General features: G+C 50.8%; 1 protein-coding gene across 1 annotated transcript; it reads right to left on the bottom strand.

Moving 5' to 3' along the window:
• Positions 1-1,500: 1,500 nt before the first annotated feature.
• prkx (protein kinase X-linked) lies at positions 1,501-16,632 on the bottom strand. Its single transcript, XM_084453373.1, has 8 exons — positions 16,263-16,632; positions 12,047-12,215; positions 11,268-11,531; positions 9,317-9,436; positions 5,830-5,925; positions 4,321-4,378; positions 3,089-3,166; positions 1,501-2,949 (listed from the first exon to the last, which is right to left on the bottom strand). The coding sequence occupies exons 1-8, from the start codon at positions 16,405-16,407 to the stop codon at positions 2,824-2,826; spliced, it is 1,056 nt and encodes a 351-aa protein (XP_084309499.1). The 5' UTR covers positions 16,408-16,632; the 3' UTR covers positions 1,501-2,823.
• Between the last annotated feature and the right edge of the window lie 1,249 nt (positions 16,633-17,881).

Raw genomic sequence — 17,881 nt, 5'->3', positions numbered from 1 at the left:
GTTAATCGCAATTACCATTTTGAAGCAAATAATCACAATTATTATCTTTTGTCATAATCGTGCAGCCCTACTTTCCACACACCCAGACACCCAGGCCACAGCACACAGGGCAGGCAGTGATAGTCAGAGGAGGAGCAGGGTACACAGCTGACTCAGACACAGCCCCACACCAGCAGGGCTGCGTTCCTGCCCCAGGGAGAGCAGGCGGACAGCGGCCCGTAGGAGACGGATCATAAGGGATTCATTAGCTCCCACTATTAGGGCCACGCTGTTCCCCGTCTCAGAATGGCCCTGGATGTCAGCGCCCAGCGGGATCACAGGCAGGAGTTCTCGGCAAAAACATGAGTCACTTTCCACTCTAAACACTAAAGGCTCACTCTCCAAACAGGCCGCATTAATGGTACCTCCGTACGACCAAATTATACGTTTCACATTCATTTGGGACTTAAATTCTTTGAGAGGAAATTAAGCCCTGAAAGCAATGATTACCTCACCAGCGGGCCACTGAAGACAAATTATCAACACAGACAAAACACCACAAGTTGTTTGAGGTTGGCAGATACTTCTTACAGAAATATCAGTTATAAATAGTTTTGAACTCGGAAGTGTTTGGCTACAGAGGCCTGCTTGCATGTTGTCCACACATAAAACCAACAAAAAGCGACAAATACCAAGAGAAAATGCTCATAGTCAGCTGAAAAGGGAAAGTGTTTATTTCTGGTTGTTTGCATTTCTGTAACAGTGCTGCCAAATGTAAATACAGCACCAGTAAATAGTGATATACTTTTTTTAAACATTTCGTAATTAAGTTAACAAATGGGGCTTGTAAAGGCATTCTGGATGGGTAGAAAACACTGCAGGATCATATCCACAATAACTTGATGATAAAATTATTAAAACAAGACTTTAAAAGCATAGGCTGAGAATTATAAAACAGATTGACCGGACAAACACAACACAGAAAGAAAGGTGACACAAGTAACAGACCACATACCTGCAGTAACAGACCATGTACCTGTAGTAACAGACCAGATACCTGCAGTAACAGACCATGTACCTGCAGTAACAGACCATGTACCTGTAGTAACAGACCAGATACCTGCAGTAACAGACCATGTACCTGCAGTAACAGACCAGATACCTGCAGTAACAGACCAGTAACAGACCAGATACCTGCAGTAACAGACCAGTAACAGACCAGCTACCTGCAGTAACAGACCAGTAACAGACCAGATACCTGCAGTAACAGACCAGTAACAGACCAGATACCTGCAGTAACAGACCAGTAACAGACCAGATACCTGCAGTAACAGACCAGTAACAGACCAGATACCTGCAGTAACAGACCAGTTACAGACCAGATACCTGCAGTAACAGACCAGTTACAGACCAGATACCTGCAGTAACAGACCAGTTACAGACCATATACTGCAGTAACAGATCATGCACGCAGGAAGAAACTCACACTGAATGTCATCCCATCATTTTTCTTTTTCCCCTCCCACAGCCCCTACAATACTAGAACATGAAGATAGTCAAGGCATTGCAAAAGAATAGTGTTCTTTGAATCCTCCACTACTAGAAACTAAGCTACGTGTGAAGCTACAGATAGAGTTGGTACATGAGGAGTAGAGTTGGTACATGAGGGCTAGAGTTGGTACATAGTAGTATGTAGAAAATGTTAATTGTTTGTTGTTGTGACGAGCCATCTCCTGCTCAGAGAGGAAGGCGTCTTACTGGGGTGTTGGGAGTTGCCTGGTCGTCAGACTACTGACCGCTGGGCAGCTACACGCTAACCAGATTAATGCATTCCAGCAGTTTATACTGTACAGGGGCTAATAAGACTGTCAGTCCTACTAATGCACACACAAGTGACCTTCTGGATACTGGACTGTGATCTATGACAGAGACGGAAGGGAAGACAAGAGAGGAGGCACCTGATAGCATGTTCAGCGGCTAGCTGGCTAGCTACATCTCCTCTACACCACTATTTCACACACTAACAGTCGATGTTTCAACATCACGGCGATTGGTATGAACAGCTGAGAAAGCTATTGTTTAAATTACAGAATAAAAGGACACCATATTCGTCAAAACCTTATTGTAAGGCACCTTTTTACAAGTGCTCCAGGCCCTGTGAGATAGTATTAGCCCGTGGCTGGTTGATAAGATACAGCTAATCCTGACTGGCCGGTCGATAATTACAAAGCCTTGGCGTGACACGGTGGTACGTTCATGAACAAATATCCTGCTATATCTAGTAAGGATATAGTCACATAATTACATCTATATACATTTAAATATTGATAAGTTATCGTTTTTTGGATCATAAGCATTGTTCTGTTTTAGTCTCACAAGTTCCAAATACAAGAGGAGCATGTTTGACTCAACAGAACATAGAAACCATAATGCAGTTTAAAAAAACAAAGCGACCTGACTTGGTCTAGGTATCATCTTCAGTAACAGTGCCCTTTGGGCAGGAAAAGGACCATCATTTTTTGCATAATCTGAGTCGGCTCAGAGAAACAGAGAAACAAAAAACAAATCACAACTGAGGTCCTGGATCGGGACAGATTCAAAGCAGGCAAACGGAAATAATGAGATGAGAGTTCGCACTTCACGACGTAACATTTGTGATCGACGCATCAAATGTTTTCGAGTTCCTTTCAGGTACGCCTTCTTCCCAGGTGAACCACACTTCGGGGCTAAACACCGCTACTCGTACTAGATCGGGTTCAGGAACCAACTCTCGCCGTCCTGCTGCCTCCTAGGTGGTGATGTTCTCAAGGCCGTTTCACACCTCTGTCTCTCTGGAACCGGCAGTTAGAAGTTCTTGAAGATCTCCAGGTCCTTCTCGGGAACAGGCGGGTCTTTCTTCCACTCCTCTTCGGGGTAGGCGTCGAAGTTGGAGGTGTCGCCATCATGGGACACCTTGGGGACGATGGGAGGCTGGGACGGACAGAAGAACGCATCATCAGCCGAGGTGTCAGTCATTCAAACAGGCCAATCAAAACCAAGGAAAAAAAACCCAACAGATTAATGGCTGATGCAGCTTTAAGACTGCGATTCCCGTTCGACAGCGACCCACCTTGAGCTTCCTCAGGGGAACGCCATCCCAGTCGACCGTCTTGAACCACCTGTGCTTCTTCACGTCGTCAGCTCCATTCTGAACACACACACACACACACACACAATATTTTCACCTTCATCGGGGCTGGTTCTCCTCATTATTTAAGAGAGAGATCTACTGCTGGCGCGCTCCCCACAGACAGGACCGCTGGGCTGGGTGCTGTGAATGATCGACTTCAAACGGGTGCCCTCAGAGAAGAACAACAGTAGGCCCAAATCAGCGGCAGCATGTGCAGGATTATGACAATTTAATCACTCTGCTGAGCTCAGCACAAGACGTCTCACTGGAAAAAAAGGCCTTTTGTTCTCTGGCTCCGAGCTTTGAGTGGAGTGATTCTAAACACTTGATTTGGCGATTTGAAGATCAGCGCTGCTGCCGGTTGATGAGTAATAACATAGCCATCTGTACAAGTCTAAAAGTGTTGAACGCTGCTTTCTCTCTCTGCGTTTCTCCGTACGTTTCTCTCTGTACGTTTCTGTATCGCTGGAAAACTCCCGCCTGCTGTCGTGACGCTGAGGCGGCGCCACACACGCCGGTGCTCAGACGCCGTCCGAATAACTCTGCTCCGCCTTCAAACCGCTCGCATCGCGGTCCCTTTCTTTTTTCTTGTGCATGTTTCTTATAAAACTTGTGGAAGCGTTTGGTGCCGGTATGCGAGACCAGACCACAGCGGTTTGTCTCTCCATCCCTCCGACGGTCACCGGGAGCCGGCCGTAAAGACGAGCGGCGTTTGCTTCTGAGAAACGGTATTATTACCAATGTGTTCTTACTTTGTGGAGAGACAAAGCAGCTTTGTCCTGTTCTCTCTCCACACGCTCAGCGTGCGTACAGCCTCGTATGTGTAATTGCTAACTGAAGGGGTATTTTCATAAGCACAGCACTCCCACTCTCATATTAGCCCGGTCCTAAGTCACGATGAAGTGACAGGACCCAGCATACTAAGTCTACATGATTAACTGCTAGAATGACTAACAGAGCCACCCCCAGGGTCTAAACTACCTCCACATCAGCTTGCCTTATGTGTTCTACTAATTGGAAACAAATGCAGACATCCAGTCACTCCCTAGGCCCTTTCCTGTCTCCTGTCTCACTTCTCAGACTGTGACGTCAAACCGACAGCCGCAACCTGCTGACTGCCTCTAAAAACAACTGGGGGGGGGGGGGGGTGGACTTGGAGATTATCAACTCACCTTCATGTTGCCCAGCCGCCTGGCCTTGTCGATGACGAGGAACTTCTTGATGAGATCCCTGGGAAGGAAAAAGGAATAAGAAGGGACACAAGCATGTAGATAAAAGATGCAGCGAGCTCTCCGGCGGCCGGCTGGACCTCGCCAGGGCCAGGAGGTCCGTCCAGAAACCGCCAGGGGGGACGAACGACCTCCGCCTGCGCGTCCGAGTGCCGGCTAGGCCGACCCCAGCGGGCCTCGGGAACGGCCGTGCTCCGTCACCTAACCGCTCAGCCCGTTCAGAAGAGGGGGAAGAACTTCCTCCCCCAACACGCTGTGAAGGTTCTACAGCACCGGGGCGCGGGGCAGAACCGGAGGGCGGAGATTCACTGAGCCGTTAAAATGACAGAGGGTACGTCCTCGGATGAAATGTGACAGCGTCCTGAAGGAGAGAAAGCTTTCAATAAAGGTGCCACATCTCACCGGCGGTACGAGCCAGGGGCCCCGCCTAATAAATACAGCTGTCCCCATACTGACACTGGACATTTTTCTCATGTTCACTTAGTGTCTAAATTCCTCCCCCTGGCCATCGGTGTCCCCACCTGACTGAAATGCGCAGAAATTATATCCCCCTCCCCCCCCGCCCCTCCCCCGACGTGCGTCATCCCGGGACGCTGTCTCGGACGGGCGGGCTAGCCACCGCACACCCTCAGTCGGTCTTGTTGCCGGCGTGTGTTCACGGCGCCCACGTTACCGCCTGGGACAGGCCCCCACCCGCCAGCGCTCGTGTCTGGTGATGGATGGCATTCGGCGGTGACAGTGATGTAGGTGCTGGAAATATTAAAAAACCTTCTGTCGGCCCGAGCCCAAGATCGATGGCTAGAGGAGTGAGCGAGGCTCTGTTCACGGTGAGTAGAGCAGCAGGGGTAGCAGCAGTGTGTGTGTGTGTGTGTGTGTGTGTGTGTGTGTGTGTGTGTGTGTGTGTGTGAGTGTGTGTGTCCCTGCTCTTGGGCCACAGTGTCTGGTCTGATTGAGTGCACACAGGGCCTCCTCTAAGCCTGTAATCTCCACATTCCCGTCCCCTCCAGCTGTTGTGGGGGCCGGGGGGCCGCTGGGGGGACAGGTACTAATCAGCCGGGGGGGTCCTTTCTGACCACACGTCCCCTGCGACGCAGCTACGGGAGCTAATTGACTTCACAGTTTGAAAGGACACGGGGTCAGCCTGCACTTACATGCTTACCGGCAACACACCACACACACACACACACACACACGCACACACAAACAGATGCATGCAAACGCGTTACAGTGAGACAGATGAGCTCACAACACACCCACGCAACGCCAGGCCTTGTGCCACAGGGTCTGAGGCACAAACATAAACACACACACACACACACACACACACACACACACACACACACACACACACAGTATACACACCACCTGCTCTAGTGAGAAATGCATGACAGCATTTGCGCTTCATGGCTAGAATATCTCTCTCCCCGTTCTATGCCCACTTCCCAAGCTTACTTGACATAGAAATCAAGATGGCGTGGGAACTCCAGCTTCCCGGCCAGGATCTTCTGGTAGATGCCAAATGGGTTGTCGTCAAAGAAAGGCGGGTACCTAAAAAGGGAAAAAAAGAAAAAAAAAGTTGAATAAAAATATCAATGGCCTGGATTAACTCCAACTATCAATGACCTGGATTAAACTCCTGGCCTGGATTAAACTCCAACTATCAATGACCTGGATTAAACTCCTGACCTGGATTAAACTCCAACTATCAATGACCTGGATTAAACTCCAACTACCAATGACCTGGATTAAACTCCAACTACCAATGCCCTGGATTAAACTCCAACTACCAATGCCCTGGATTAAACTCCAACTACCAATGACCTGGATTAAACTCCAACTATCAATGTCCTGGATTAAACTCCAACTACCAATGGCCTGGATTAAACTCCAACTATCAATGTCCTGGATTAAACTCCAACTACCAATGGCCTGGATTAAACTCCAACTACCAATGACCTGGATTAAACTCCAACTATCAATGGCCTGGATTAAACTCCTGGCCTGGATTTAACTCCAACTATCAATGGCCTGGATTAAACTCCTGGCCTGGATTGAACTCCAACTATCAATGCCCTGGATTAAACTCCAATTTCCACACGCCTGGTTCACCTGAAGATCTCCCAGGAAGGAGGCTGACACCAGGGAGCTGTACAGAACACCGGTTCTCCAGAGACCCAAACCCAAACACCTGCCCCCCCCCTGGGGTTCACTTCCTCTCGCCAGCGACCCGGGCGTGTTCTGGTGGACCGTGCGTGCGCGTGTCTGTGTGTGCTTTAAGACCCTGGAGGGCGGGCTGTCGACTCTCTGGGTCCGGCTGAATGCTTCCCCAGCTCTGCCCCCCCCACGCCCCCAACCTCCCCCAGCCTGGACAAACCATTACCCACCCCGTTACATAATGGACCAGCCTAAATGCATTACACATGGAGCAGACAGGCGGTTAATAGCAACAGTTTGTCACAGAAGCTGCCAGTGTGCTGAGCCAGTCAAAATGGAGTCTGGGACTTCCTTCTGTGGGAGAGAAGTCTGGGGCTTGGGCGTGTACCAGAGATACGTGTGTGTGTGTGTGTGTGTGTGGGGGGGGGAAATGTGTCATGGCTCCACCGCTGGGGTCGAGCCGGGATAATTTTTCAGACACCGACAGACAAGTAAAGATCACCCCCTCCTCTTTTTCGGACACCGACAGACAAGTAAAGATCACCCCCTCCTCCTCCTCCTCCTCAGTGGGAGGCGGCCCGCTCCATGGCGGTAGCACCGGTCGATCCTGCGAAAGGACCCGGCCGTCACCCGGCGAGGACAGGAACACCGCCCCGACCCGCCACAGAGGAGCGACGCCAAAACAGAGCACAACCCGTGTCCCTCGGTGACATGTAATGGCTTCAGCAGACCGGGTCGGGCGGAGGGGAGGAGGGGATCAGGCCTGGAGCGGGAGAGAGGAGCCTCGGGTCTGGCCTGGGAAGACGGGGGGATTAGAGAGCACAGCCAAGCGATGATTCAGCAGTCAACTGTCCTGCTGGAGCCCACTGGGTCTGGTGAGGCTAGCCAGAGAGGGAGGGAGGGAGGGAGGGAGGGATGGAGGGAGGGATGTCCTACTGGAACCCACTAGGCCTGGTGAGGCTAGCCAGGGAGGGAGGGAGGGATGGATGGATGGAGGGATGTCCTAAAGACATGTAGTGGCTGATCCCCAGTGATGGAGGGAGGGGGAGGGATAGAGAGAGAGAGATGGAGGGAGAGAGGGGGAGGGAGAGAGACGGTGAGAGAAAGAGGGGAGAGAGAGGGGAGGGAGACAGAAGATGAGAGAGAAAGAGGGAGAGACAGAGAGAAAGAGGGAGAGAGTGAGTACCGTCCGCTCCTCACTTACGTAACTGGAACCAGGAGATTTATGGAACTACCTGAGGTGTCGCCAAGATTCCACCAGGGAGGAGGAGGAGGAGGAGGAGGAGATGAAGGAGTGCGGGAAAGTAGAGCACACTTAATTAACTACCAGGCTGAGCAGCGGCCATGTCCATGAAGATGAACACGCTAGGCTGCTACTGCAGATTGCGCTAAGCCCGTGCCAGTCAGCCAGTAGTTCAGGCCGTGCAGGCCAAGGCAGATGTTCTGGCTTGACAGTGAGCTTATGGGAACTAGGGACAGACACACACACACACACACACACACACACACACACACACACAGATGCACACACACACACATAGGGTATTCATTATCGCGTGAAGAGATCCCCCTCTTCCAGAAAAGGGCTTATCTGCAGGATAAGCGTGCAGCTCGCAGGTGACCCCGTCACGGCACCCCGTCCCAGGAGTCAGGGGTCAAGGGTCGGGGCCCCAGGGCGGATGTGTTTCCACCCCTCCACTTTGCCGAGGTGGGGTGGAGGGAGGGCAAAAGCACAAAACTTTCGTTAGCCCCCGCCACATTCTTGAGGCGCGGAAGCTGCCGGACCTTTGACAGAAACAGGCCGGCGACAGTAAACCTCTCGCTGCTCCTCGACCCTGAAGGAAGCTTTTGTCTGGCGGGCGGCGGAGGCAGAGGAGCCCCCCCCTGCCCCCCAACCCCGTGTCAGCAGTCCGCCGCGCTTCAAAGGCCGACGAAGGCTGGCGAAGGTCACATTTTTCCCCACTTAAAACGTTTCGGCGAGGAGGAGAGGGGTCCGGAGGAGAGAGAGGGATCATGGGATACTTCCTCTGAAGAGTCCCGCTCTACTGTGCTTTGTCATATTCGTACAATTTCACCAAAATGAAAGTATTCTGAAAACAAAATACGCTAACTGAATGTAAAGGGGGTGGGGGGGCAGTGCTTTGACACCAGCACGCTAACTGTGAAGCTAACGCTGAGAGAACACCCCCTGAGCACCGTGGGAGTTGACTTCAAATACCTCACAAACCTCCAACGGCAAACGCAAGATTGCCCGCCTCGTGAATCTAACGAGGTCCTGCCCTCTGCGGGTGACTGATACACCTAGAGGACGTTAAAGACCGGAGGACTGTTGATAAATGGGCAGCGGATCACTCACCGGAGCGCCCTGGGCTTTCCTCTGTGGAGTGAGCAGCTTAGCAGAGCGCAGTATATAGTCTGTCATGGAGCTGACCTCACAGAGCAAACCACCACCAACCAACCTGCCAGGTCGCGGTAATAGCTCTCTGAAACCCTGCTGTCATCGCTCAGGCCTCCAGCCACCGCGCACGGAAAAAAACCTGCATTACATCAGCTCTTGACTGGCGGCCATAGCAACACACCCTCCTGAAAACACTGTCCGATTGTTCTTAAGACACTTCCTTCTTCTCCTGAACCCTAACCGTTGTCAATAAACAGCACGCACGCCCCCATCTTTAAAGGCCCTATAGCCCTCAAGTCGGTCCCGTGGAGGATAGTGCCCCCTGGTGGGCCAGCCCTGGTAGTGGACGCCCCGACCGACCAGACAAACGGATGGAGACACACTCACCCGGCCAGCATTTCAAAGATGAGGATGCCCAGGGCCCACCAGTCCACCGCCCGGCCGTGACCTTTGCTCTGGATGACCTCTGGAGCCAGGTACTCTGGGGTGCCACACAGAGTCCACGTCCTGGGGGGGTGGGAGAGAGAGAGAGAGAGAGACAAACAGAGTGAGTATTTACTTTGGAATCCCTTGTGTCAGCAGGACAAACAGCTCCTCAGTGTTTTCTTTCATTGTGTCATGCAGCAGGCCTAGTTTGAACAGGTTATAACAGCTGTTGACATTCTAAACCGTGGACGTCTGCCTGGTACGCGGGTCTCAGGACCACACCGGACGCACCCCCGGACAGAGGAGATGACAGAAGCTAGGCCTGGGCGCAAACGATACCTACACCACCATCAGTGTGGCCGTGTGCGACATCCAACATTCCCACACACACAACTCAGCCTGTGTCTCTTGGCCGGGGCTGGTGGTGTGACCAGCGGTGTGTCTATATGCACAGACTCTAGCGTCATCCACATTCCTCCTGGCGGGCCCTGCTCCCAGAGGAGAGGCTCTAGTTACACGGGGGACAACACCGCCTCGGGTAAAGTCATCTCCCCCGGCCGTCTGTCACAGCACCAGCTGGGTCGCAGCAGGAAGTTGTAGTAACAGTACCGGCTTGGCAGGCGGGTAGATAGGAAATTACCAGCACTCTCATCTTTCGTAATTTGATACCACCACCGTAGCGAGTGATCACGCTCAGCCAGAAAAAAGATGATCTCTCTTCAGCCTGACCCAAACAAGTTGCAATAACAACAACAACAACATCCTTGGCAGCCATCAGTGGCCGGTGTGTGGTCACCGATGGTGAAGTGCTCTCGACTCTTGAGAGGGTGGTTTCTGTCGACTGCCCGCCGTGACAACCCCGGCGGTCAGTTGCCTAGGAGACGGACATTTATATGTAGATGAGTGTCCGTGTAAAAGGCGGGTGCTCGAGATCCCGGGGATCCATCTCCCCAGATTTTTAAATAGCGAGTCGTCGGCGGAGGAGGACAGAACAATGCCCCCCCCCCCACACCTGCCATGAGGAAGACGCCGGCCTCGTTACGATCTCTCCGTGGCGTGACGTGCGTCTGTCTCTCTCTTGAGCGGATGTGGTCTCTCAGCTGGCGACCCGGACAGGACCGGGAGGCGAGCAGGCGATGTCAGCCACTAGGGGGCACTGTGGCCGCGCTCCGCCTACGCTGCGTTAACTAGGGCAGCGGCCTGGCGGCTGTCGTCTCCTCGCCACATTCAGCAGGAAGTCCTATTGCCCTCCATTTACACAAGTGGGTCACTCTGGCACATCAGATATCTACTCCAAATCTATTTTCTCCCTCTCCCCAGCTCAGCGAAAAATGTAATCTTTGTCCATTATGTTTACATGTCAGCGGGTTCAGCACTCTGCTCGGAGAACTCGCCGTGAAAAACACTGCACTGCAGATACACAAACCACTTTAGACTCAAGCACAGCTTTTCCAATCCCGCTGAGGTCACCTTAGACTCGCTTCAAGCCATTCGAATTCAAAACTTACAAAGGGGGGGAGGGGGGACAGCAATCTGATATGTGATTTTATTTATTTTCATTTTTTTTTTGCAATGGAGATCCGATTTTAGGATTTTCTCCTGACGGAGGATTCCCCATATGCGTTCCTCCAGGATACGATGTGATATGAGCCTTTCAAGGATGCCTGAACTGTCTGTGATTCGGCAGACGGGGGGGAGAGAGAGAGACGGTACAAACTCTCATTATCTTGTCTCTCTCTGAGAGCAACGTTATTATTCTTTCCACTCCCTCACGTCAGCGACGAACAAGCAAACGGCGCTAATGACTGAACGGAAGAAATCCCCGACCGCTGTGGAACCACGACGGACAACGGGAGGGACAGGAAGTGGCGTTTGGCGGACAGGAAGTAGCGGCGGACGGGCAGGTCGGCACCTGTCGGAGAGCTTCTTGGCGAAGCCGAAGTCGGTGAGGCGGATGTGTCCCTCGGCGTCCAGCAGGATGTTCTCGGGCTTCAGGTCGCGGTAGACGACCTCCCTGGAGTGGAGGTACTCGATGGCGCAGACGATCTCGCTGGTGTAGAACATGCCGGCGGAGTTGCTGAAGCGTCCGCGGCCTCGCAGGTAGCTGAACAGCTCGCCACCTGGGACGTAGTCCATCAGCATGTAGAGGAACCGCTCGTCATGGTGGGTCCAGAACCTGGGGGACAGGGCAAAACGATGAATGGACTGCACTTGTGTAGGAACTTTTATCCAAAGCGCTTTACAATGAAGGCCTCTCATTCACCCATTCATACACATTCACTTGCCAGCTGCCATACAAGGTGCTAGCCTGCTCATTGGGACCAATTTGTGGTTCAGTCAGACACTTCAACATGTCAGGAGGATCCGGGATTCGAACCGACGACCCACTCTACCTCCTGAGCCACAGCCACCCAAAGAAACACACACAAACGCACACCACAGCTCTCGGTCGCATTTTCAACAAGGGGGTGACTGTTCCAATTAAAGACACAAATGTTTGCCGGGAAGCGGCGCTGACACGTTCCGACACGGACAGGAGCGCATGGTGTTTACCCAGCTCTGTGCGCGACGTTTACCCAGCTCTCTGTGCGGCACCGACAGCGTCTATAGACCGCCGCGGGTACCAACGGTCAAGCACACAGACCTAACGCATGGCAACGGCCCGGGATTGAGTCACACTAGGCCACTCACAGCCTGATCAGGAACGGGTGGTTGACCTCCGAGAGGACCTCCTTCTCATTGTGGACGTGCTGCTCCTGCTTCAGCCGGATCACATCCGGGATCTTCATCTGCTTGAGCGCGTAGAAGGCCCGGCTCTTCTTGTCCTTGACCAGGAACACGCGGCCGAAGGTCCCGGTGCCTGAGGGGAGGACGAGGGAGGGGGAGGTGGGGGGGGGTGGGCGTGGGAGAGAGATGGGGAGGTGTGGGAGAGACAAACGAGGTGGAGGAGACCTTTACCAGCGTGCCGGGTCAGCGTGCAGCTGGGTTATGTGATGATGGGCAATCAGACTAATTAAAAAATGGCTGCTGGCCATTCCTCACGAACCCCGACCGAGGGAACAGGCTAGAGTCCAGGTTCATTCTGCAAACAAGCAGCCCAGGAGAGTCTTGGAAGACGGAGAAGAATGAGTAGCCTCATTGTTCAAAGATTTAAAGAGGGTAGGCTTAAAGAGGGTAGGCTGTAATTTTCCATATTCTCCGTACGTAGAAAAAGGATTTCCACACACTTCAGATCACTGAGCATTCGGCAGTTAAAGGTGAAGGGCTGCAGTGATCTGAAGTGTGTGGAAATCTATCTGACCTTCATCAGGGAGAACAGACATTTCATATTCTCTGTGTGAACATTTGATTTCTCAGGGATTTTGTTCCCGTTGTTAATCAACCATCCAGTGTTAATGCCTTCTATCTGTGCGTGTTTGCTTCTACAGTCATAGAGCAGAGTGTTCACGGTGAATGATACCACATGATCTACTTTATTGTCCGCTTCTGGAAATGTGTCTTGGACTCAGTGCTGCACAGAGATGGCCTCTCAAGTCAGCCTGGTCATAGATGGCCTCTCAAGTCAGCCTGGTCATAGATGGCCTCTCAAGTCAGCCTGGTCACGGCTCTGATGGAGCAACACCGTCTGGAGGAATGTACTGTTTGCTCTCTTCCTCAACACAGACAAGGAGCCTTTGTTTCAGCCTCCTCGGTGTCTCCATGCTACTGGCAAGCGCAAATAAAGCCTGTCGCTGTCTATTATTACACGTTGAGAGGAAGAGGGCCTGACAGGTATGAGCTCCACTCCACACCTAGGACATGGCTGCTGTGCTGGGGGTTATTATGGGCTGTATTTCCGCGAGGCAGACACACACCTCCCCTCCTCCCCCTGAAAGTCCTGCTCATCCTGTATTTCTCAACAACGCTTAAAAAGATATGAGGTCATTAAATATAGCTTAACCAATTAATCTGGGCATTTTAACTCAGAGCTTGTACAGACACAAGATTATGCCCAGAAATGTCTGACTGATTTCATTTGGGTGACGGGAGATTTTACCTCTGTTAAGTGGGTCATTCCCTGTTTACCTTGATCTGCTATCTAGGTCCACAGAATTGCCTGAAAATGTCGCATCTCTTTCCAATTCCAGGTTGTGCCTGTCATCATCCACTCTTTGGCTGGGATCACCAAAGCCCTCGAGCTCCCAGTGAGCAGCACAACACCGGCCAGCTACCCCGAGAACGGCTGGGTTCTGTCTGGCTAACCGGCACCAAATCTGATCAAAGCCTAGATTCCGTAGGACGGGAGCAGTCAGGATTGAATTTGGCATTTGGCCTAGACAGCTACCTGACTTTTCTTTGATCCTAATTTATATCCAAAAATAGGCAATTTCATGCAAATATCAAAAGAGCCTGTGTTTCCTAATGGTTTCAGTGACTCTTAAACAACCCCAGAGGGAAGATAAGAGCTTTAACTGATATGGCAGAAAATCTGTCTCATCATCAGACAAAAGGATTCCATAATTGGATTTTTGTGCCGGGGCTGTTGAGCTTCATGCTCTCCACAACAGCATGATGGCATAAAAATGGCATCGTACATCCACAACGCACACAGGCTACTATTCCCCAGTACTAGTTCTAGCCCACTGGGACATGCTATTCCTCAGTACTAGGCCTAGCCCACTGGGACATGCTATTCCTCAGTACTAGGCCTAGCCCACTGGGACATGCTATTCCTCAGTACTAGTTCTAGCCCACTGGGACATGCTATTCCTCAGTACTAGGCCTAGCCCACTGGGACATGCTATTCCTCAGTACTAGCACTAGCCCACTGGGACAACTTAACTTGTTATTCCTCAGGACTAGCCCACTGGGACAACTTACTGTAACTTGCTATTCCTCAGTACTAGGCCTAGCACACTGGGACAACTTAGCTTGCTATTCCTCAGTACTAGCCCACTGGGACATGCTATTCCCCAGTACTAGGCCTAGCCCACTGGGACATGCTATTCCCCAGTACTAGCCCTAGCCCACTGACACAACTGTCGCCTGTTTATAAATGGGTTTGTTGTCCTCGTGTCTAACACGGCACACTTCGAGACATGTCAGATTATTGGGTTATAGAAAAAAGCTGATAGTCCGTTTCAAAGACTAAGCACTCTTTAAATGGCGGCTTCATGAGTGCTCTGTCAGCTGTTCCCAGAGCTGTTGCTATTTCCCTTAGCATGTTGTCGTCATGACACATCTGTCTGGAAGGCTGCTCCTAGCCAGCACACTCAGACACCACAGACCGGACTCCACCCCTGCCATGAAAACAACAGAGCTCACCCCACACAGAGCTGCACAACAAGCTCATACAAGTGTGTGTGTGTGTGTGTGTGTAGACAGTACAAAAACAGGTACTTCACGTTCCACAGGAGACCATAACAACAGGTGCATCATTGTTACACAACGTGGATAGCGGTACAACTGTTTGGAAGAACACTCAATCCAAAATTTGACATGATAAAGAACTAGATCCTACAGGGACTAGGACTACCGTTTGCCAACTCCATCTCAAAACTCCAGCCAGCCAGCTACGGCCTGGGGACACATCCATCTCCAACTCGCATCTCATCTGGGCTGCTGCTCCACATTCCTGTGTGCTATCACCCTCCAGCACATCAGAGCACGGGTAAACATTTAAACCCATACACCCTCAATCTCTCTGTCTCCACCAGACACGCTGGAGACTGCAGCCTTGATAAATAAGGCTTATAAATAAGGCAACGTAAGCAAAGTGGAAGTTTCCTCTCGTACTCTTGAGACTGGTGAGTCAGGTTGTTCCTCATTGCTGAGAATGGATGGGTTCCTTAAATCATTGATAGTGAAAGTAGTGGGTGTGTGTGAACTAGGGTTGCAAATTTCAAGGAATTTCATTAATCGATAACTATTAACCTTAACGAACAATAGTCGATTAATTGATAAGAACGCCCCGAGCTGGACTGCAACATTTTTGTGTCGTCTTCCGCTGTGTCGTTGAAATTTCCCGGCATCCCAATTAGCCTTCGCTACATGACGGGGCGCCCTCATGTGCAGTCAGACCATAAATCATGATTACATTTCACGCAACTCCCGTTGATAACGTTCGTTCAAAAAAAAAAAAGTTCCATTCCATTACAAAGCAGTTAATCGAGTATCCAGATCTTACTCGAGTAAATATAGTCGATTAACTGCTAACATCCCTAGTGTGAACTGTTATGAACTCTTCAGGGGCAAGTCACGTCAATAAGGCCCCATATACAGTAGGCTAATCCTCAATGGCAGAGCATAGGATGAGGTTACTGGTGTAGACAGGGCCATTCTCAAGCTTCGATCATCTCGAAAACAGGAAAGTGAAGGAATAGTTCTGAGCTTCAAGAGTGTTGTAGGTCCACCAGAACTAGGGTCAACTTAACAGCATCAGAAAATGCACTATTGCAAATTATTGTATGAACTTTGACCCCGACCCTCAATCTGTCTCTGAAATTTTAAACTCACAATTTTACAATGGGGTTTGGAAGAATCAGAATCCGTTTTATTGTAAGGTTGGTTTTTACACATACTAGGAATTTGTTCTAGTCAGTTGGTGCATAGTAGTGATGGAGACAACATTAGGCAGGGTGCAAGGAGACAACATCAGGCAGGGTGCAAGGAGACAACATTAGGCAGGGTGCAAGGAGACAACGTTAGGCAGGGTGCAAGGAGACAACATTAGGCAGGGTGCAAGGAGACAACATTAGGCAGGGTGCAAGGAGACAACATCAGGCAGGGTGCAAGGAGACAACATCAGGCAGGGTGCAAGGAGACAACATTAGGCAGGGTGCAAGGAGACAACATTAGGCAGGGTGCAAGGAGACAACATTAGGCAGGGTGCAAGGACCAGACGGGACAGTGATAATACCAGGCTTACCGACTGTGGAGATGGTGTCCAGGTCCTCCAGGCAGTAGGTCCTCTGGTTCAGGGACAGGGATGCTGCCCCCATCAGTAAGGGACTGGCCCCCTCCCTAGAGATGCTCTCACTGTTCAACCCAACCTTGGCCTTTAAAGATGCCATGTCTCTCTCGGCATTGAGTTCACAAGTCGCAAACAACTAATCTAGCAGAACTATTTGAGGATTGTCGTGTTCAACCAGGTCATGTTATGGAGGAGTAATAGGCTATAATGTTATCCTCTCCTTTGTTTGGAAAAGGAGCCGATAAGAAGTGGGATGCTGCATAGCTAGCAGGTGTTAGCCGGTTAGCATCTGTATCTAGCTAGCTGGACTCTTCTGATGGTTCATTGTTGCTCCATTATGTCCAAAAAACGAGGTTTCTGTAGGAAATGAGCCAAAAGCGAGCTAGTCTTAGCTGGTGATGCCAGTTTCACTAGACTAAATATGCTGGCGAGCTAAGATAGCTACCTGAACATCCCTAGCACAGTAATGCCACGTCTAGCTAGCCTAGCCTAGCACCGCCTAGCCTAGCCTAGCCTAGCACCACCGAGCAGGAGGATAGCCTAGCCTAGCTTAGCCTAGCTTAGCCTAGCTTAGCCTAGCCTAGCACCACCGAGCAGGAGGATAGCCTAGCCTAGCCTAGCTTAGCCTAGCCTAGCCTAGCCTAGCACCACCGAGTAGGAGGAGAATGAATGAAGAATTGCTCTAGCTTCATACGCGGAGACCCAGCTGGGCCTGTCTGGACGACCAGGCATGAACTAGTGAGACAAGCCAGGGGTCAAACACCCAGATCAGTGAGCCAGAAACCTGGGGAGGAATAAAGAGTCATGGTTTTATTATTGTTCCCGAGACGAGCCTCACCCTGCCTGCCTGCTCTCACCAACCAGGAAGACGTGCTGCTGTTGACAAAAACACACCAATCACAACCAACCTGTTCCAGAAGGCCAACCAATGGTTGATAAGGGGGCGGAGTTATATTTGACAGGGGAAACTTATCCTCATACTATAATAATGTCACCCATCCCCCTCCTCTCCCACACACACACACACACACTTATCCTCACACCATAATAATGTCAAGACCCCCCCCTAGCCCTCCAGCGGTATATACATTTATAGATCATCGCCCCCCCCCACCCACTACTCTCTGTTGTACAACAGTGCCAATGGCATGGGACACGAAGTAGAAAGCCTTATTGAAAAGATGCCCTGAAAGCCAGTCCCATTATAGGAAACCTAATGCGTTGCTTTGGCGGCTCTGTTGTTGAGTGACTCCCATTATGTAAGGAGTTTGAATCTGCTCCATAGGGCTGTGAATTTAATTAGCTTTTCTGTGTTCTCCCTGTTTTTTTTAATTCTATTTTCCTACTGTGGTTCACCGTTAGGCTATGCACAATCGCCCCCTACCCCCAATATATCAGTGTCAAAGTGTGTAATGTAGGTTGCAAATGGGAATCCACATTCTGCATATTATTAAACTAGAGTGGGTCATCCATGAGTAGAGTCTATATCTTGGGACCCTTGGATATTTTACTATATGAAACTTAAAAAGCATAGACTTTAGTTAAAATAACCATGTTCCATGTCCATGTGGTAT

Source organism: Borostomias antarcticus (genome assembly GCF_949987555.1).
Source record: "Borostomias antarcticus genome assembly, chromosome: 19".
Classification (NCBI taxonomy): domain Eukaryota; kingdom Metazoa; phylum Chordata; class Actinopteri; order Stomiiformes; family Stomiidae; genus Borostomias; species Borostomias antarcticus.
Note: the sequence above shows the minus strand (reverse complement) of the source record. Positions and strands in the feature narration are given on the sequence as shown.